The sequence below is a fragment of the Chroicocephalus ridibundus genome, chromosome 2 (assembly GCF_963924245.1).
Source record: "Chroicocephalus ridibundus chromosome 2, bChrRid1.1, whole genome shotgun sequence".
In the NCBI taxonomy this organism is placed as follows: domain Eukaryota; kingdom Metazoa; phylum Chordata; class Aves; order Charadriiformes; family Laridae; genus Chroicocephalus; species Chroicocephalus ridibundus.
The window spans coordinates 164,657,206-164,679,481 of NC_086285.1; the positions used below are offsets into that span (position 1 = coordinate 164,657,206).

The 22,276-nt window shown below is 39.6% G+C and overlaps 1 protein-coding gene across 3 annotated transcripts in view; it reads right to left on the reverse strand.

Moving 5' to 3' along the window:
- Positions 1–22,276, reverse strand: part of TRAPPC9 (trafficking protein particle complex subunit 9) — a 538,517-nt gene that overhangs the window by 489,529 nt on the left and 26,712 nt on the right. For all 3 annotated transcript variants that reach the window (XM_063327588.1, XM_063327590.1, XM_063327587.1), the window contains 2 exons: positions 20,612–20,828; positions 17,899–18,042 (listed from right to left, as the gene is read on the reverse strand). In XM_063327588.1, coding sequence (XP_063183658.1) covers positions 17,899–18,042; positions 20,612–20,828 — 361 coding nt within the window. The remainder of the gene's footprint in view (positions 1–17,898; positions 18,043–20,611; positions 20,829–22,276) is intronic.

Sequence of the window (22,276 nt, forward strand, 5' to 3'; positions counted from 1 at the left end):
AGAAATAAGCCTGAGAGCGTGTGCTTATAGGGGAGAACGAGAGCTGTAAAGTTTTAGACCTACGTTGGTTTAAAGCACAGTGAACACTCCTCCGTACATGTGCTACCAAGAACAATAACTATTCAATAACTAAACTGTTTCTAGAAAATATTTCCGAGATAAAAATACTCAATGATAAACCAAAATAGGGAAGGGTGACAGAAAATACCGCTTTCCAAAGCAACTGCTTAGATAAATGTATTGGGTTTATGCAGCAAGGTTTCGGTAGCAAGGGGTGCTGCAGGGGTGGCCTTTGTGAGAAGAGACCAGGAGTGGCTCCATGTCAGAGACAGCAGGCTCCGGCCAACTCCAAAAAGGACCCATCAGCTCTGCTGGTGGCACCTCTGTGATAACACATTTAAGAAAGGGTAAAAAATGCTGTGTAGCAGGTGTGAGAGGGAGGAGTGAGAAAAATGTGAGAGAAACATACCCTGTAACCCACGCTACTCCCCGAAACACTGGCTTAGGCCTTGAAAAGCACAACATCCACTGATGTTTGTGTGCCCACATCAATCCAGCTCAGTTTGCAAGCTGCTAAGGCTATGAGTACCTACTCCTTCAAAGCAAATAAACACTGACTGTAATTGCCTTCACTATGAAATTAATGCCACATAACTGACAAATTGCCTTGCTTGTGTCCATGTTTCACTGAACTGTCTCTTGAGCCACTCACCACATTTTAATTGCGTGTAGGAAATGCTCCCAAAAATACATTGTTAGACATACACATACGCTCAGATCAGTGTAGCACAACTAGGAGTTGTACAGGTTCAAGACTGAGTATTTTCATAATATTTTCAGGCTAAAGCATTCAGGCTGTTATTTGCCATGTTATGAGCAAGGGCACATAGTACAAGTAGAATCCGCGGAGATGGAAAGCATCACGGCTACCAAGAATGAAGGCGACAACGCTACAGCATGCACTTAATTCCACCTGAAACCTGAGGTCTGTCATTCTGAAGAACTGGCTTTCATTTCCTAGTGTGAAACGCTGTCAATAATCGTATTCAAAGAAAGCATGCTGCCACTTGCAAAAAGAATTTGTTTATAGATTTTAGAGTCACATTTTTATTTCACAGCAGAAGCTCAGCATGCTTTCCACAAAGACAAGGCTAACACAAGACATTTTTCTATGTTGATATTGTATGAAATGCAGTTTAAAACATGCTGCTGGCAAGCCAGCAGCTCTATTACTTTTTACTTAGCACTGCATCTCAGATAAGATGCTACAGGAATCTACATCAATAGGACATTAGTGGAGGAGGCTGTAGAGAGATGGGGGTCAGTCTCTTCTCCCAAGTCACAGGCAACAGGGTAAGAGAAAACGGCCTCAGGTTGCACCAGGGGAGGTTTACGTTGGTTATTAGGAGAAATTTTTACTCTGAAAATGTTAGTAAGCATCAGAACAGGCTGCCTAGAGAAGTGGTTGAGTCACCATCCCTCGAGGTATTTAAAAGTGAGGTAGATGTGGTGCTTAGGAACATGGTTTAGTGGTGGTTTTGGCAGTGTCAGGTTGATGGTTGGACTTCATGATCTGAAAGGTCCCTTCCAACCTACACAACTCTCTGATTCTGTGACATAACAAGAAGCATTCATAATGCAAAAGAGCAAGGACTGCATGATCTTGCCCGACAGCTGCTTCTGAAAGTAAACGTTGGAGCCTTTCTCTCTCGAGTGAGCACCTCTGCTACCTGACCTCTGTGGCGTGAATGAATGATACAAATTCCTCTGCTTAGACAAATGGCTACTTTCAAACAGCTCTGAATTTTCCTAGCATCGGCCTGGCTGTCATCGTATTTTGACACAATCAGAAACTGCAGCAACCTCCCAGGAGGATCTATTCAACTACTAAGTCTCCTGACCCATAGTTTAGAAGACTGAAACAGTTATCAGTAGTACTTACCTTTCTCTTGGTAAAGAGGAGATAGAAAACAGCTATTCTTGGAGGTGTTTACCCACCTAGTGTCTTCATGCTTGTATATGTCAGCAGGAAAGCAATCACCACTTGATCCTCTGACCTGTGAATTCACCTCAACAGCTTTAAAAGCCTGCACTGCAGCTGGAAATGCTACTGGATACTCTTGAGTAGGTGTTATAGAGACTCATTTATTGAGTGAGAAATGATGGGTTATTTTCTCATCTGGAATAACTACCTTCATGATTATTTTTTTTTGCCCTCCAGTTTCTCTCTAGGCTCATTGAAACATCAGGATCATGGAACGGCTGCAACCAAATAAAGCTGAGCAAAGCCATAGTCGAGCACATACTTCTCAGTTTGTTCAGTATAACCTCATAGTACAATTTCCCCATTTCATAACAAGTTATTTTCATTACCTTTTTTCGGCTGCCTCTGAAAAAAAGAAAATTTTGCAAGTCCACCAATATTCTTGGCAATTTTTTGCTTAACCACTTCATGCCAACAGAAGAAACATTGTTTTTGTCCCAAAGCTGCTTCGAACTTTTTTCTAGTATGAGAACACAAACAGCTGAAAGCTTCAGTTGCAGTTAGAAGCCATTTGTGACTAAAAGCCACTAAATGTGAAAAAATCTTCCTGCTAGTTTCACAATAATGTCAGGCAGTACTTCACAAAAATGGAGCCATTGAAAAATCAGACCAGGACAGGAAAGAAAGTCACTTAGACTAACATTTTTAAGCACTTCAGAAACCGTGATTTAACAGTATCACACAAACAGCATTTCATGCCTTGGCAGATAACGGGGAAAATGTACATTTCATCTCTTTAACTTTACTATTTGAAGAAATTTAAAATATCTGCACCTGGTCACAGTCACTACCCATTAAAAACAAAGTCTAATATTAAAAATACGATGTTTGTTCTCTGACAAACAATTGGTTGATCTTGTTCGGCTCAAGTCATTGTGTCCCTTGCAGAACAACCTACAGCAAGGTAGAATGAATAAAGGGAACATTTTATGTCTGACCTGCCAATTTTGGACAAGTTGACCATGAGCCAACAACATGCCCTTGTGGCCAGGAAGGCCAATGGTCTCTCAGGGTGCATTAAAAAGAGCATGGCCAGCAGGCTGAGGGAGGTTCCCCCCCCTCTACTCTGCCCTGGTGAGGCCACAGCTGGAGTACTGTGTCCAGTTCTAGGCTCCCCAGTTGAAGAAGGACAGGGAACCCCTGGAATAGGTCCAGAGGAGGGCTACAAAGATGGTGAGGGGACCGGAGCATCTCTCTGATGAGGAAAGGCTCAGAGACGTGGGGCTGTTCAGCCTGGAGAAGAGAAGACTGAGAGGGGATCTCATCAATGCTGAGCAATATCTAAAGGGCGGGTGTCAAGAGGATGGGGCCAGACTCTTCTCAGTGGTGCCCAGCGATGGGACAAGGGGCAGTTGACACAAACTGGAACACAGGAAATTCCATCTCAGCATGAGGAAAAACTTCCTTTCCTTTGAGGGTGGCAGAGCCCTGGCACAGGCTGCCCAGAGAGGTGGTGGAGTCTCCATCTCTGGAGATCTTCCAAACCCACTTGGATGCGGTTCCTGTGCAACCTGCTCTGGTTGACCCTGCTTTGGCAGGGGGTTGAACTAGATCACCTCCGAAGGTCCCTTCCAAGCCCTACAATTCTAGGACTCTGTGATTCCACTGAAAGACAAACAACTTTGTTTCCTTATGCAACTTGCAAAAATATTGAAAAGGGAAGCTGGAAAACAAACAGCTAAAAGCCTTCTGACTTCAGTTTCCCCCTGGTGATAAGCCCTGAATCAAAGTTTGCACAAAAAACCCTAGTACCCCAGGTTCTTTGCGCTGGCTGAGCTTTTTCTTCCCCCTTGAAAACAGCAAATAATGTTCACAAAGGATTAGTCTGAGGAGATCTCCTGCAGCAGTCACCCCTGAGAAGTGGCAGCCAGCTGGCCTACCCAGCTCTCGGGAACAGAAAGTCAAACATACCCTTGATAAATTACTAGTAATATGTAACAAGACAGAAAAGTCAGCCTGACAGCAGAAAAAGATGTAGTTTCTGCACCCAAAACCATAGATATTTCCTTCACAAAAAAGAAGAAGAAAGTTGGTCAGTGAGCCCTCTTACAACTAGAGAGGAAAAAAAAAAAGTGTCTGCTTCCAGGGAGATCTCCAGCATCACCCTGCCATCAAGGCACAGTGTACTCCTGAAACCAAAAAATAATTTCAAAAAGACCACAAAATACATTTACACCCTAACAAAAGCTGAAGTAGAAATTGAGTATTCACAGACAGTAACTGCTACAAACTTTCTACCATGAAGTTATCACTAGATTATAGCACGTATGCAAAGGTCTTGGTGACCTTTCAGGGAGACCCTCAGCTCTAGTGTGGGACAGACGCAGACGGACAGTAAGCAACCTATTTGTACACTCAGTACATCACTCTTCACCACCACGAGCGAGCTAATGTTGCAAGTGAAGTGCCTTAGCAAGACTGGCATGATCAATCCACTAATTCAGTATTTCAATTGTTTAATTCAGCAGAACAGAGCTGGTCTCCTCTAATTTGCAGGCAAGCTTCACCTGTTTTTCCATTACATTAAATCTGAGAGGTATTAAGATGACAGCATTTTCTACAGTTTTAGTAAACAAACAGCATCTCTAATATTCTCCTGAAAAATACATGGAGCAAGTAAGCACGACTTCAAACTGCTCAGAGATCTCATACTTGAACAAGCTGCTTTGAAAGCAACGCAAGGAATGCTGGGATTTCATTCCAATATTCTCTCCTGCGATCAATCTCAGCACTTACCTATGTTTTTATACTGCCCTGATCAGCTACACTGCGGACACCTACCTACACTCATTAGGTCTCCAGTCCGTCAGGAAGCGCGTGCGAGCTGCCTGGCCAACTGCATGACAAAATGACCAAAGTGAGCGAGAACTGATGGTTGGTTTTTTTTTTCCCTTTGCCTCCTCAGGGCACCGATAGCATCTACCTTTTCTATGTATAAACAACTGTTATGAAAGTTAACGTTGCTGATCTGGTCTCCACACGGTGTTTTGTCAATAGACAAAAGCTATTCTTACGGGGAAAACCAGAAAGACACCGGCAGACAGCATATTATATGAATCCTGTTTCTTTGGGGACTCAAGCAAAGTAAATCTCTAAAATACAGCGGAGACTAAAACTAATAAAATTCACAGTTTGACATGAAAAAGAGCAGGAACAACACAAAAATAATTAATCTATGCTACCCAGAGAGCTAGACCCACTTTCATGAACAGATCATCATGAACAGCACCAAAGAAAGTGGCTCCATCCACGCAAAGAAGAGAACGAGAGCAAAAGGATTCAGTTATTTGCTGTGTAATAGCTCATCTTCGAAAAAGAAATTACCAGCTTTACTACTAATTTTGCAGAAAGGGGGGCTGGAAGAAGATCATCTTTTCAACATAAATAAAAATAGAAGCTTTGTCTGTTAGAAGCAGAATGCTTTCTGCTTCTAAGACGACCACTACAGAGACAGAGAATGGGAAGAGACTAACTAAACAAGCCGTGGTCTGCTATTATAAGATTTTAATAATTACATAAAATGTGTATGTTTTAAGTCACAGCCAGTTTGAAATTCACAGCCAGCACAAAAATATTTTTGGATAGTATGTCGTAAAAGATTAAGATAGCTGAAGTCAGGGGTCAGAAACATGTCATTAAAATTTTAGTATCTAGTTCTCCACTGTGTCTGAGAACTTCAGATGTCTGTGCACTTTGAATACTACAAAAATATATTTTGTCTGTGCAAAATCAGTATGTAAACCACCGAGCAATATTAACGATTTTTTCATTCATACCAGATGACCTACCTTAACATAAAGTGGAGCAAATTAAGCATAAATAACTTCCATAACAATAAAAAAAAAAAAGTTAAAGGCCGCTGCAAAGCTGCTTCTGAGCAAAGCAGGCTTTGTAAAAATTTACAGATACAATGGTATAACAGTTAAACACACCTGATTTTGTATTTTGGGTGGAAGAAGCACAGAGACAGAAGAAGGCAAAAACACCACGCTAATTTCTGTAGGACATTTTCCCCCAATATACCGTGATACAAAGTCACAGGAATTTGGCCAGAGAGGATTCTCATGATTCAAAGTTTCAATGCCTCCACTAGTGATACAGAGAGGAGACTCGCGCTTGAGAACAGTTTAATTGTTTAAAAAAAACTAGACAACAGTCTGAAAACTTACAATGAAAATGCCAGCTCTATTAACGTACCCTTGATTTTTCCCATCCTTTTGAAAAAAAAAAAAAAACGTTTCTTCAGTATCACTCCTAGATCTTACTCGTCTTAGCGCACCCAGTCATACTCAACGGACATCATTTGGGGAGTTCACCGAAGTACACGGATCACCCCCTTTTAAACAGGGATACTCCTTTTTACACATGAAGTGCTACTTTCAGTAGCAGCCTTGACTCCAGTGCCTTCATTTGGCTTTAGGCTGAAGACAGCGGTATGGAGTCTGCGAAGTGTCATGTAAAATTTATTTGAATTTTAGTAATATAGCACCTCCTAAAACAGCTTCCTTCAGTACAAAAATATTAGCTCCCAAAAATAAAACACAAATTTTTCACGTCTTCATATTGCCAATTAAAGTATGTCTTCCCCAAAGTAATCCCTTTTTCTGGAACAAAAACCTTGCAACTTGTCTTCATTTGAATGTCTGTAAGTTTTTCCTCAATGAATCAAATCAGGCTTCTTCAAAAATCAGAGGTAACAACACGAAGACAGGAATTTTGAGCTAAAGCTCAGAAACTTCATTTGTGTTCATGAATGACTTTATACAAACGAATAGGAAACTTCTGTCACAAAGAAATGCACCATTTTCTTGTAATGGCTGATCTTCTGTTTTACCTGAGAATTTGGATATGGTGTCAGCTGGAGTTTTTGTCTGTACCTCATCAACACGCAAGTCTAAACGAAGGTAAATCGTGTGCCAAAGACTTTCAGGTTTGTTTATCATGCTAGACAATTTGGATCAGTTTTCATTTACTTGACAGTGTTTTTCTTTCATACATCATAAGACTCAAAAAACCGTTAGTCTTCATCTTTTGTGCTCTGCAAATGAATTTAAATCTTCTATCACTGTTGCTAGTCTACTCAGTTTCATTTATTTATTCCAGTTCAAAATTAATAAATTCACTGAATCAGCTCTGAGCCAGAGTTGATCAAGGAACACGAGGATAAGCAGATCATTATTTGAAAAAGATAAACACATAAAGGCGTTGCGGTTTTCCTCTTCGCAATTTTCCCTTCCTACATAGTATAAAAGACACGTATTTCAGGACCTTCTTACACCTTTTTAATAAAGCAGTTTGAGTGAAGTTAATTAATAAGCCAGCTTGTCTCCAGAAAACACTGATTCCAGAGAGAGATCTTGAAAGAATAAAACAAGCCCAGACAGTTTTACCCTGCTGTTACCATTCTGAATTAAAAAAAAAAAAAAAAAGGTTTTAAAAAAGCAGGAAAAAGTGTTGCAGATAAACAACTCCCAGCAACTGCAGCAGGTACCAGCGCTGAAGTTTTATAGTACACAACTGAACAAAACACAGAGCTAGATGAAAATCTGCAAAATTCATGGTACCGTGATGAATATGAAGAGTTAAGTGGCTTCCTAGAAGCTCCCTCCTACTTCTTGTGCAGTCTCAGAAGTCATTTATTACAATATGTCAGAAAGCATTTACATTCAAGGGTTTTTTTTTATTATATTCATTCTTACACTATACTGTGCCACTGCTATACATCGAACTCACACGAGGTGACAAGTCTGTTCAATTACATTTTTTTATATATATGCACACTTTTTTTTTTATATGCATACACAGATAAGGTACGGCACCATGCTGAAGCTGTAAAAAGATTTCCAATTAATGGCTAAGATCCTACCGTGCTGCTATAAATATTCCCTGGTAATTATATTGAAGATTTCCGCCTCCATCCTGAAATCAGTTCATTTTAATATTATAAGACCAACCAAACCAGCTCCCTTTTGAGAAATTTATTGGCTAGGCAAATACAACTTGCAGGTACTTTGTCAACTAAAATACAATGCAGTGCATTAAAACCAGTTCATTACCGTCAGTTAAGTAAACCTCATTTCAGCTCGGAAGTTTACATCAAGGTTTAATTTGCATGACATTCTCTGTTCAGTCCGATTAAACCTCCATTCTTTTCAGCCCTTGATATTCAGGGAACTTTTACCTTTCTAAAAATTAATTTACACACTACAGAGGATCCTAGGGAAAATGCTATGCTAATTTAAAGGCAGTGTTCAGGAATAACGTGCCTTGTGACGATGAAACATTGCGAACTCCTGACAGGCTACGTCTATATTACCAAATATTGCAGCACGGAAGGCGAGAAGCTTTAGAGCAAAGCAGCTGGAGCCTACATTACACACGCTTCAGGGGATTACTGTGGCGGTCAGCGTAACCAGAGCTTTTAACAGGTGGCTTCCAATGCAGGATCTCTTACTTTCCACTCTCAAGAAACAATATCACAATCAAATCTACTCTAGAAACTCTTCTAAATAACCCTGGCTCAGCAACAAATTGTGATATTGCCATTTTTGCCAGGTTCCTAATAGCTTACAACTGTTTTGAAAAGCAAAAGACAATCTTTCCTCAACACCATAAACTCATGCACTTACTGCTTCTTTCTACCTCTTCTGATCAGTAATGGATCAACATACCAAAAAAGGGTTTGGTTGTGGGGTTTTTTTAATTCCGGAATATTGTAGTAACTAAATCACACTCATTTAAATGCTCCATCATTCCTCGGAAAGAAATCACGCTTCAAAGATATTCTACCTCCTTCCCATTAGTTCACAATTATCCATATGGCTACTATTATTTACTCTAGCTTCTTATCATTTACCTGGTACAGATACCAAATTTACTGAACTCCAGATGGGTTCAGAGGATGGAATTCAGTTTACCTTATTTCAAGAGAAGCATCGATGACTACAGTCAGGTGCAGACACCTGGCTGGTACTGGGATAGCCACACAGGTGTAAAAGGAGTGATGAATCGTGGCAAATGAATCACTGGCATGGCCAGGATCATTAGGGTGACTACATTGCGGACATCTACACTGAAGATAAACCCACCTCATTTAGTTAGAAGAATTTCCATCCCTCTCTGAACTCTTAAAAAAAAAATGCAGAGATACATTTGCCATTTGTAATTTTAAAATGAGAATGAAGATAATTTAAGAAACCCATTAATTGCAACTGTTAGTAGTTCAACTATTTAACTTTAAAATTCTTTTAGCGTCTTTGAACCTTATCTGCTACCTGAAATTTATTACTACTCATTTTACAGTTCAGATCACTCCCCACCATAAACCATTTCTAATTATACTTTGAAAGAATTCCACAGATTTATTCTCCGTAGAGGAAGGAACAAGCCTCAGAATCTTCCTTCCTAAGATGAAAACTTTCATCAAAGTTTTCTGATACAGCTTAATCTTCCCCAAGTGTCTCTCTTTATACCTCAATTATGTTTCAGTTCTGGCAGGCTTCCTGCTTCTCATCACAGAATGGTTTGAGTCAGAAGGAACCTTAAAGATGATCCAGTTCCAACCCCCCTGCCCTGGGCAGGGACACCTCCCACCAGACCAGGCTGCTCCAAGCCCCATCCAGCCTGGCCTTGGACACCTCCAGGGATGGGGCAGCCACAGCTTCTCTGGGCAACCTGGGCCAGTGTCTCACCACCCTCATCGTAACAAATTTATTCCTCATCGCCAATCTAAATCTACCCTCTTCCAGTTTGAAGCCATTACCCCTCATCCTATCAGCACGCTCCCTAACAAAGAGTCCCTCCCCAGCTTATATTTGAAGAAGTTATTAGATTTCATGAGTTTGTCAATATACACCTCAAAAATCTTTTCTGAATTTACATTCCTCTCCCCGCCTCATTTAACTTATCAGGGTTCACATTCCCTTCTACCTTCTATGTTTGAAACCAACATCCATTTTTATATAGTAATTTTTTTTTCCTCCCCAATTGCGTTTATTTTGCTGCTTAACTACCTTTGCTTTTTTCATTATTTTTTAATTCATTTTAATGGAGGAGAATACACTTACTGGGAATCTACTGTGGCATCTTTAAACAACCTTCACTCTATCAGCAAACACGCCACTCCTTTTAATTTCTTCCAATTAGCTTCTCTACTTTTATGCAGCACCCCCTTTCAGAAGTTCAATGCTGCTATCAAGGTGGTTTGCTTATTTTAAAATCTGACATTCATATTTGTTTATCCTAGATTTTATTTCTAATACTTATAATCTTGTTTCCTGGTACTTAAATATGAAGCAGGAAAAAAAAAAAAAAAAAAAAGAGGAGCACTGTGGGAATGGGCAGGAGGAACCGTAAACAAAGGGGAGCAACCAGCTCAAACTGAAGAAAAAGTGAGCTGAAGCTCTCAAGAACTCTTGCTACAGCAGCCTAAACAGGGAAAAAAAAGAGAAAGTCATAGCAAGACATAAACAAGAGAACAGGATAGAGCCAGGTGAACACACAGGAACAAGTTCTTCCAGCAGTCCCTCAAAACAAGAGGTGGTTTATGTTATTCCATGCTCTGGAGAGGCAGCAGTTATTTATAGGTTTATAGGTTGTTCTTCTCCCTTTCTCCAGTGAAATGCCATCTAGTCAAATCTGCGTGGGGAAGTATAACTCACCAAGGGCCCATGCAGCTCCATTTCATTTTCTCAGGTGGTTGGGTAGCAATTCAAGACAATGTTTTAAGTAAAGATCCTCAGAAACTGAGTCTGGTCTTTACTGCTGCCAATATAGGCTTGGCAGAAGGGTTACGCTTAAGGGCATTTACGCCTTCACTTTTGGTCCAGCTGTCAATTTTTACGAGGCCAGTTTAATATTCTTTCTTATATCCTGTACTTCTACATAGCAATTTGAAATTTAAATATCACCAAGTGAATGCATATGCAATCTGTTCTATAAATAAAAATGTAAAATACTGCATAGTTTCCTCTTTCAAGCTGTAATAAGATAGAAAGGCAGATTTTGAGTTGTCAGACACCACGTCTGACATGATCAAATTACGATCAGTCCAGGCTTAACCATAATTTCTAAAGATAAACAAGGTTTGGGGATTTTTTTTTTCTTAGATCAAACTCATCACTTCTTTGCGAAAGGCACAGACCTCACCCCGGCAGATGACGTGTCAGCCATCACCTGCGCACGGCGGTCTTGAAAGGAAGATGAAAAGGTTCTGAAAGGCATCTCAGATCATTGGCATTCAGTCCCTGGTCCTCCAGCTACCAACAACTCTAAACTGTCAAGGCATCAAAGTGGTCTACCCAGCCAACACTGACAAGTCCATCGCAACTGATCTAGAGGATAAGGGGAACTGATATAGCATTCAGCAGAAATTTTGGCAGAAATTCTTCATCAGGGAGGATGATCTCAGCGCAGACAGAGATCAGTATCTTCTGGAAGGGGGGAGATTGTTTTCATGAGAAAACAGCCTGGAGCCAAACTTGCAAACCTCTAAGGTTTCCATGAATGGACCAATGTGTCATGATTTTGAAGTGCCAAGCAGGGATAGAATCCTGCCATGATGGAGCTCAGAAGCACATCAATGAAATTTAGACAACTAGGGATATTTCTGAAAATTCAACTTGGGATCTTTGAAAGGAACAAAAACCTTTTCCTTAGGTAGAGCTATGTTTTTATCATCCCACTGAGCAAGTGCAGCCATGGCAAGCGGTCACCATCTGAGATAAACCATAAAAACAACTCCTGACCAAGTAACGATTGCAGCCACTCTGGTGTTTCCTGTGCAATGCCTGTATGGAGATATATAAAGTCAGCTTACTGAAATCAAAATCAAAATCCACATACAGAAATCCCGCCTAATGGAGACTGATGAACTCTGTTGATAAGGTTTGCTTCTGAAGATAAAATATCCAGCTACAGCAAGGAAACCCCTTAAGTCCTTCATCACATGCAGGACCTTGTCTGTCCTCTGATTGAAGAGAAACATCGTAATAAGTTAAGTCTTTCACTAAAGATTTCGTGTCTTTCAGCAGAATCAATGACTGTGGCCAGGGTGATGAGTATCCACTCCGGGGAGGGTATGCCTCTAGCAAAGCGGTATTTATAATGAAGCCCAGGATATCATTTTTAGTTTGCTAGGGCTAAAACAAATTTCTTCATGACATCAGTAGAAAGATAAATAAGCTAAAATTGTTCAAAATCTTACACTCGGTGAGCAAAGAAGCCGTGATAACCAGATCAGCAAAACTGGAACAAATGTATCTTATTTGTCAAGCTGCCAGACATTTCGTGGTCATGGCTGTGGAACTTAGCCTATTTATTTTTGGTCGCTGCTGCTGCTGAAAAGACTAAAGGCAAAGGTCACCATGGAAAGACTTTGAATCGCATGATATCCATTAGTCTCTGTCTTTCTGCTGTTGAAAGGTAAACGTGTACATACATGAGAGGACACATGGTCATTCTTCAGACTGTTAGCCAACATGGTTCTGTTTCTAAAGAGAGTATTCACGCTAATCTAGGGAACGATAAGAGCGGTAGAACAGATGTTCTGAGACACCAAAGGTCATGCTAATGCTGTAGCAGTACCTGAGCTGCCAATCCAGGTGGCTAGAGATGCGCTGAAATGGTGCCAAGAGAGCTCAGACAATCCTGCAGGCTGTATCCAAAATCAATAACCATGATGGAGAGAAGAAAAACTATGGAATGTTGTCATGTATCTTGTTACCTTTGCCTGCTGACTGTCCAGGCCCAACAGGTAGAACTGGTGTCAAAAGACTAACATGCATCTTCATTTTAGCCTCCACAAGCTCAATCCCCTGCCAAACTGCTTTCAGAACCAACTGATGCAGCTGGAACTAACAGTGGTGTCCAATGATCTGAGAATCAACCACAGACAGGAATGACAGGAAGGCGCCCTAGGACATTTCAGGAAGTACTTCTAGATGTTGTTCTCTCCATCACCTGCTGTCACTCCCCTCAAGAATAAAGACATTCAGAACACAGGTTAACCGATGAAAAATGACTTCTGCATGTTTAATGCAAGGCAGAATCATGATAGAGTCAGTAAGTTAATTAAGTACACAACAGATGGAGCAGTAGAGATCTCCAATGTGAAGCCTGTCATCTCACTAGAAGGCTGAAAAGAGCTAAAGCATAACAACAGTCGTAGGACAGGAAGATCTTAATGGCAGAGGTATACTGAGAAGCACTGAAAAGCGTGTATTATTTCCCAAATAATAAAACAGACAAACTTCAAGGAACTTTAATGAACTGAACCTGCCCACAAAATAAGGGAATGAAGCATTCCTAGTTTCATCCAACACCATGAATGGCGAGAGAAGGTCACCTCAGTGCACTGAGATCCTTGCCCCCAAAAGCGAAACAGCAGGCACGACAGCTGGAAACCTGCTGAACATCTGAAAGAACGTGAGCTTGCAGGGGTGACGGACGTGCTCTCTGGAAGTGGTTTCTGTGTGGACACTCACTTTCGATAATAGCTGTTTCCAAGTAGCTCTGTGTTTAGACAGGCCCTAATAGATGAGCTAATTCCAAATCATTTGCACACAATACAAATCACAGTCCTTTTAAGTAGTACAGATATTATCAATAAAGACCCACAATAAAATACTGGGGTTTTTTCCAAGTATCTGACCTTAGCCAAATCAAATTCAGTGTGAGCTGTACACACAGTGTTGTCTCAAAAAGCACTATGCAAAAGAGATAGATTTCATTCCAAGCAACCTCGCAATTGCACATTTTAATTCTTATTTAAAGAAAGAGTGATTCTCAAGGGCTTGTTAACATTAAAACATAATGGCTTAAGATTAGAGAGCTTTTATACAGAATTTGGTACCTCTTTTTGCTAAGCAGAAGACTGCATTTTACATATTTATGTAACCTAAATAGCTTAATTTTAAATCAGACTCTTAGCTTCCATGTTGTTAAAATAATGACTGACATCTCCCATTTGCTTGATGATACCTTTCTATTCAGATTCGCTAGGCTGCACAGTTGCAATTCAAGTAAACATATACTAAAGTTGTATTTTAAAATTAGAGTGTCGTTCAATTAAAATATAAGAAAATTTTGTTTTAAACACAAACTAGTTTTGACTACGCATTTGTGTCCTGTGAATAGAAGCAAGACTTTCTAATTAATAGGTGTTTCATTGTAGCTACTAAAAATCACCTTCTGAACGTCTACTTGAAGTGAAGAAGAAATCAGTTTTTTCTGTTTTCTGAAGTCCCAGTATCTCAAATTCAACTGAACTAGCAAAGGAACAGACTTAGATCAACAAACTAGAATGAGAAAATATTCTTAGAGGAAGCTAATCCCAAGACAAAAAGGGTCAGAAGATCAATTTCCAGTGCCAAATGTTTAGCGCGTAACTTACTTTCAGCTTAGAGTTCACACTTCTATTTGTTCTATTTTTAAAGATAATGTGCAAACTATGTGAATTTTAAATACAAGTATAGGATTTAACATACGTTATCAATTACAAGCTTTAAAAATATGAAGTTTACTTGATTTAAGAAAAAACGCATTCAGGTAAAAATATAGTTTTAAAAAGAGTGAGTTTTCCTCCACCTGGTAACTAGTAACTTGGCAATTTTCTAAGCAGCAGAGAAAGAGAATAAGAACTAAGCAGTCTTGAACTCCAGTGCTACTGTATTACTTCCGTTTCCTAATTAAAACTTTAATCGGTTAAGAAAACCTGGAAGTTTCAGTCATGAGATTAGAGGAGAAGAATAATTACAACACTTTTTAAAAGTTCATAATATGAGGGTAACAGTTCACAGATTTTAAAAAGTAGCATAATCCTATGCATTCAAAACTTACTTTTGCCCATTACTACAATCCAAGTTTGAAGGGGTTTTGTTGGCTTATTTTCTTCCTAATATTTTGATATTTTAAAAAGAACTATAAATTTTAAGTGATTTTCTATGCTAAACGCAGCCCTGCACAACATCACACGATATCGATCTCAGAAGAATTACAAAAAAATTACAAGCCAGAAATACATTTCTGGCACTGGCATCCACACTCGAGCTAGTCTGGAACACCACTAACCACGTCTGAGCAACATGCTAGCAATAAAAGACTTCAAACACAACAGCAAGTTCTATTTTGGGTGTCTTTGGGAGAGAAAAAGATTCAGATACTTTTCCAACACATTGAAGAACATCTAGTTTGATTTTTCAACGACATTAAACATCACAGCTATCATAGGGCTAACAAAACTGGAAGCTTTACTCAGACATATAACATCTGAAGACAAGAAACACAAAAGTGGCTTCTCTTTAAAATTTCAAACCTTTTTAGGGTTAGGGATTAGCAATATCATACGTGGACATGCATAGTAAAAGAGCTTAAAACCTTGTCTTCAGCCAAACTTTCCACACATAAATCAATGAAGTTTCATTAAAAGTCCTGGAAAATCCAAGGACTTTTTGACAGCAAATAAGGTCTACAGATGGAAAGATAATTTATTCCAGTTTATCAGCTCCTCTCAGCTCCTCTCCTTCCTCCACTGCTGATTTGAGCCACTAAACAGGGAATTCACTGGCAGGCAAAGATCTAAAGCTCGCCAGCAAAGTTCTTTGCTGCAGGAGTCACCAAGGAGAGATGTCTGACCATAACTAAAAGAGAAAAGAAAAACTGCTGCATCATTTTACTCTCATCCTCTCTATCATAAACGAGGGAATAGCTAAAAAAAAAAAATAATGCACTTTTTACCTAGCTTAATGTGAATCAAAAACGGTTTTTAAAGCCTTTCATCACTAGTTCATTCTCATTAACCTAGGTGATAAGCAAACCTGTTTGAAATATTTTTTCCTAAGAAACGCAAACATGAGAGTTGTCACTTTTTGTTTTTCCAGGTGATTTTTGTAAATGCCACATGGCCCTCCCCTGCAAAAGGCTGCTCACACACATCATTACCATTTCTGAAAACCATCCACAGACACATCCATTCCTTTGTCATCCACTGACAAATTTAATAAGTCCCACTGAAATTTATTGCTGAATTAAAACAAATTTTTTGAAAGAACCCTCAGAAACTTACAGAGACTTAAGCCTACTGTCCTCGTTAAACACTGTTTAATTCAGTTCCATTACATTAAGCTTCTACAAGTTCATTGTCTCAGAGACAACGATTGTGTCTACTCCCTTTGATGAATTCTGTATCCACACTATGAATGTTCTCTCAGAAAACATATTTCATCAGAAAACTCACGGTAGATTCAGTCTGAACTACTGTACGCTCTTCTGAATTGACTTTTCAACCTCATCTCCTCATGGATGAGGGAAAGGCTGTGGATGTTGTTGACCTGGACTTTAGTAAAGCCTTTGGCACCATTTCCCACAGCATTCTCCTGAAGAAACTGGCTGCCCATGGCTTGGACAGGAGTACGCTTCACTGGGTGAAAAAGTGGCTGGAGGGCCAGGCCCAAAGAGTGGCGGTGAACAGAGTTAAATCCAGTTGGTGGCCAGTCACAAGTGGTGTCCCCAGGGCTCAGTGTTTGGGCCAGTTCTATTTAGTATCTTTATCAGATCAGCCATCTGGACGAGGGGATTGAGTGCACATTCAGTAAATTTGCAGACAACACCAACTTAGGCGGGAGTGTTGATCTGCTTGAGGTTAGAAAGGCTCTACAGAGGGATCTGGACAGGCTGGATCGATGGGCCAAGGCCAATGGTCTGAGGTTCAACAAGGCCAAGTGCCGGGTCCTGCACTTGGGGCACAACAACCCCATGGACGCTACGGGCTTGGGGCAGAGTGGCTGGAGAGCTGCCTGGTGGAAAAGGACCCGGGGGTGTTGGTCGACAGCCGGCTGAATATGAGCCAGCAGTGTGCCCAGGGGGCCAAGAAGGCCAACAGCATCCTGGCCTGTGTCAGGAACAGTGTGGCCAGCAGGACTAGGGCAGTGATCATCCTCCTGTACTCGGCACTGGTGAGGCCCCACCTCAAGTGTTGTGTCCAGTTTTGGGCCCCTCACTACAAGACAGACACTGAGGTGCTGGAGCGGGTCCAGAGAAGGGCAATGGAGCTGGTGAGGGGTCTGGAGAACAAGTCTTGTGAGGAGTGTCTGAGGGAGCTGGGGGTGTTTAGTCTGCAGAAAAGGAAGCTGAGCGGAGACCTTTTTGCTCTCTACAACTACCTGAAAGGAGGGTGTAGAGAGGTGGGGGTCGGTCTCTTCTCTCAAGTAACAGGTGACCGGACAAGAGGGAATGGCCTCAAATTGAGCCAAGGGGGTTTTAGATTGGAATATTAGCAAAAGTGTTATCAACCAAAAGGGTTGTCAAGCACTGGAACAGGCTGCCCAGGGAGTGGTGAAGTCACCACCCCTGGAGGTCTTTAAAAGGCAGGTAGACGTAGTGCTGAGGGACATGGTTTAGTGGTGGACTTGGCAGTGTTAGGTTTATGGTTGGACTCAATGATTTTAAAGGTCCCTTCCAAACTAGACAATTCTATGATTAATAGCACTTATGAAACCTGCTAGTATTTTTAAATAATACTTTTCTTAATGCACATGCAAATTAAGCCTTCTGATCATATTCTTAATATTTACAGAGGAAATAGATTATTAGGCTTGAGGCAGTCAATCTATAGATGGAAAAACATTAAAGGAAGCTTTATGTGAGATACTACACATCAAGATCAGAACACTTATATTTAAAACTAATAGCACTGTATACTTGATTACCATCAACAAGCTACCTCATGCATACACAGAATTCCCTAACTTCTGTGCTCTCCATTAATCCTCAAATTAAATATATTTCAAAACAAAGTCACGCTATTTGACTGTAGGACAGAAGAAAGTGCAAATATCTCTTTCTTTTAAAAATCATACCTTGATCAGAAAGAAAATCCAGCATGGTCTGGAGGAGGAAAGACAGATGCCTGACGCATAGAGCAGGATTGCCCATTCTTCTGGAAGCATAAACCAGTTCATGAAGCAAACGCATCTGCACTGCAGCCCATCCTCTATGAGTTCCTATAAAGTAAGCAGTTGTTTAATATTTTTAAAGTTAGAAGTCATCACAAGCCAACTGGTTTTGGTTTTCTTTATGTACTAGGCAGTAATTCACTGACACTTATAAAAATCACCCAATGGAACCAATAATTGCAAAATCCAAATCTTGTGCTCAAAATAAAAGAAAAATAGGATCTTTAAGTTTGCTTGAATATTTAAATGAAAAAGCAATTTCTGTTTTATATGCTTATCAACTAATAAATTTATCATGATTATTCACAAAACGAAGCTAACACTTCCCATGAAGAAAAATAAAATGATGCACAAAAACCTTTACAGTTTTATTTTTTTTTTAAATTCTCTGAACAAGAAATTCACATGAGATTTCACACAGAATCTTCATTTTCTATCCAAATCAAGTACTTCTTAACTCTCTTTTAAAGATCAAGCAAAAGATATTTTCTCTAAATGCCTTGCTGGCCATTGAAAGTCAGTAAAAAGCAATAAAACTACAGAACATAAGGCCCATTTCCTGATTTTCAGTCTTTAAAAACTAAGTTTCGGACTATAAATTATTTCACATTTGCAAAATATCTGTGGTAACAATAAATAGACCATCGTAATGTAACTTTTCTTTTCAAAATGTAATATGCAGTACTCTTCATGAAACTTAACCTGCTTTTAGTAGTAAGCAAGAGCAATAATTTTTAAGTAACGGATATTCCATGATGTGCAATACTTCATAAACTTCTAAACAGCCTTCCTTCTAATATTACCCTTCAGCACTTGGCAAACTTTTCTAGACATATTTACTGCAACCAAACCTTGAGAGCTTATATTTAGCACACAAGAGTCCCATTATTTTTCAGGTGTGAAATGTCGTTCTTATTAAGTAGTTCTTACAGTTTACAGTGATCTTTTCATAGCTCTCCGAAACAGCCATTTTAGGGGTAAAAATCTAAGAAAGCACTTCAGTGCAACATAAAGGTAAGGTAAAAAAAAAATGAAAGATAAATACCAACCATGTAACCTTTTTTCTTTTAATAGTCACTTCTTGCAAAACTTCTACAACCTCTTCTCCCAACACAGTCCCATCCCAGTCTTCTCCTTTTCCACCATAAGCCACAGCATATTTTTTCCAGCACATTCCCTCTTCCTAGCCTCTTTGTATCTTTCCTTCTAGTCTTTGCATTTTCTGCCTCTCAGTGACTGCTAAAAACCACACCAGTTTAGAAAACAAACAAACAAACCCTAACCTAACCATTCACACATATAGTGGGTTGTCTACACGCCTGTTTCGTCAATGGAGCTAACAGAGCTTGCAAAATATCACCTACTGGCTAGTCAGATGAGTTTTTTCTTATTCTCCCTTGATTGAATTGACTAGATAGCTCCACTATCCAATGGCTAAGGGACCTGGCATTTACGGGAACAACTAAACTTACAACTGAACTTAGAAGCCAACATCGAACTGGGATCCCAATGATAGTCAATGTGACCTCAGAAAAGGAAAAAGAATATTGCGGCTGCAGTTCATTCACATTTAAACCAGTTCAGAGTTTTCATACTGGTGAGCCTCACCTCCTCTCTATTGATTCATGCTCAGCCCGTTGCTTGATGCTCCTCTCCTGCAGCTACAACATTTAGGGAATGGTCCCAAAGAATGCTACCATACAAAAGAACACAAGTTTTGGGGCAACATGGAAAGGTTTACTCCAAAGGAGTTCCCAAGCTGCATATTAGCTGTCTCTTCCTTTAGAGGAAAAATGCAGCACGGTATATCAAAATCAAGACAACTTTTAAAATTATTACTTTATATACAGCTTTAGATAACATTGATAAAACTTTTGAAGCACAGCTTACCTAAAGAAGGGCAGCAAGCAGCACATAACTTGCAGAAAGTGAACAGAATTTCACAGCTACAAGAATTGGCATGTGTTCTTACGGACTAGTTCTCCCTTGGTTTTTAATAGATGCAATAAAATAGTAATTCAAACAATATATAGCATCTAAAAACTGTTGAAAAGTCTTAACCAAATGCTAGTCTTACAGGTAACATAACTCTGATCTAATTTGTGGAAAAATGTGACATATTTGACCGTACATATAATTATACATATGTGTGCATCTATGTACAAAAATATCTAAAAGAATCTTTCATTATAAGATGAAACAGCAACAAATACCAAAAGAAATACAATTTCTGATACACAAGTTGAAGGCACTTTAATTGAAAAAATACTCAAAAATAAAATATGAACTTTTTTGTACTGAGAAGTATATAATCAAAAACAACGACATTTTTGAAAAAAGAGTAGAAATGAAGCTGTCATAAATAAAACATAATTATTTGCTGCAAACAGAGGAATACAGCAACACATTCGGCAATCGCTCACAGAAATTTGAAATTACTGAAAGCAACGCTGATAAAAAATGAAGGTATAGTGTTAAAGAACTGCTCTATCTGCCACCATTAGCTTCAGATAGGTAAATGATTTTGATTTAATTTGAAATCTCTCAAAGAAATTAGTTCTAGAAAGCCAGCTGAGTGACTTATTATGCTAATCCATACTTCCCCTGAGACACTTACCTTTGCTGAAATCTTTAGGATCCAATGATAAGCTATAGCCAGGGAGAGTTTCCAAAAGCAATTTGTAGCAGGCCCTCCACCCAGGTTCTGGGATGCTGGGTGCAGCGCACTGCATCGCTGCGATACGCTTGAAAAAAGCGGACTTTCGGTGAAAACCAATGCGTTCATACAGCTCAGAAAGAATGCTGTAACGCTGGATTTTTTCTTCTTCTGAAAGCTGAAATTTAAAGGGAAAAAGATTTTCTTTAATTAAAATTTTAAAGCATATATCTGAGTTTAAAAAAAATAATAACAGGAGGAGAAAAACCGTAGTAGACATATCTCCAACGCTACAGAAGGCCAGTGATTTTGCATATAGCCAGTCATGACAGCTTCTACTGCCACGAAAACTTAAGCTTGCTTCACGTTCAACGGCTAAGGAAAGCAGCAAAGAGTTCTTTAGCAACTTTATTTGTCAGTAGTACTAACAAGCAAATAGTCAGAACAGTCAATAACAGCTAAACAGCTCCACATTTTATGGAGATATTTAATGTGATATTCATGTGCATAATAAAATAAGAACGCAAAAATATACCACTTCCAAAATCTATTGATTTACCAATTTAAATGTTTTCATCCCTTTAAGATTAAATCTAATTATTAATCTGGAAATCTCAGGCTATGAAAGCAAAGAAACTACTGTCTCAATTTTCATACGTCTCTGATCTTGTAAGCCACAACATTTTCATTCCTTGACACTAGACATATGCAGACTGCCAACCAGGGAGGAAGAATTTGGTGAAAGGTTAAGCCCCATCAGGCTTAAAGCTGAAACAAACTTGATCAGTAACTACCAACATGTGCTTCTTTAGCTTATCAATACATCGGCACAAATCCCAAGTGACCATTCTTTCCCTTCTGCTCTGAATGACAATCTTGCTTTGAAATATGCCCCTTCCTTGGAAGTGTTCAAGACCGGACTGGATGTGGCTTGGAGCAGCCTGGTCTAGTGGGCGGTGTGCCTGCCCATGGCAGGGGGGTTGGAACCAGATGACCTTTAAAGATCCCTTTCAACCCAAACCACTCTGTGATTCCGTGATAAATCAGGCAGCCAAGATGAAACTGCAGCAGAAACTCTGGAAGCTACCAACTAGTTCATCTACATCCCAGTAACAAGCGCTACTGAGTTCTGAAGGTGGACCGATGCTGACACCTAGTGCGCAATATCTGGCGCGCACAACCAAAAGCAATATAAAATATTTGAAATTACTCTAAAGCCGCGAACACATTTTGCAAAGGCGTTTAAAATGGCAAACTTCATGCAAAAATAGCCGTTTCTGTCCTTTGGTGCATTTCTGCGACTCGTTCTTCAAAACTGAAAGTATCAATCAGTGGATTCTGTGCATTTAACTTCAGATACTTACACTTGGAAAGTCCTGTGAAGATGCTAGCCAAATTTTTACAGACATAGTTAGGTCTTATAAATGAAGCTTCAAAATATCTTTTAGTCACTTAAGTCCTAATATAATTACCAAAAATAATAGTTTGTTTTCAAAAAATCACTTCTAATTTTGGATATCGGGATATGAGACCCTAGAGTTTTCAGGAAGCACCACGACCTTGTCTGATCGTTCAAATCTTAACAGTTTAGGACATGCAGACACACAGGCAGACAGACCAGCAAAT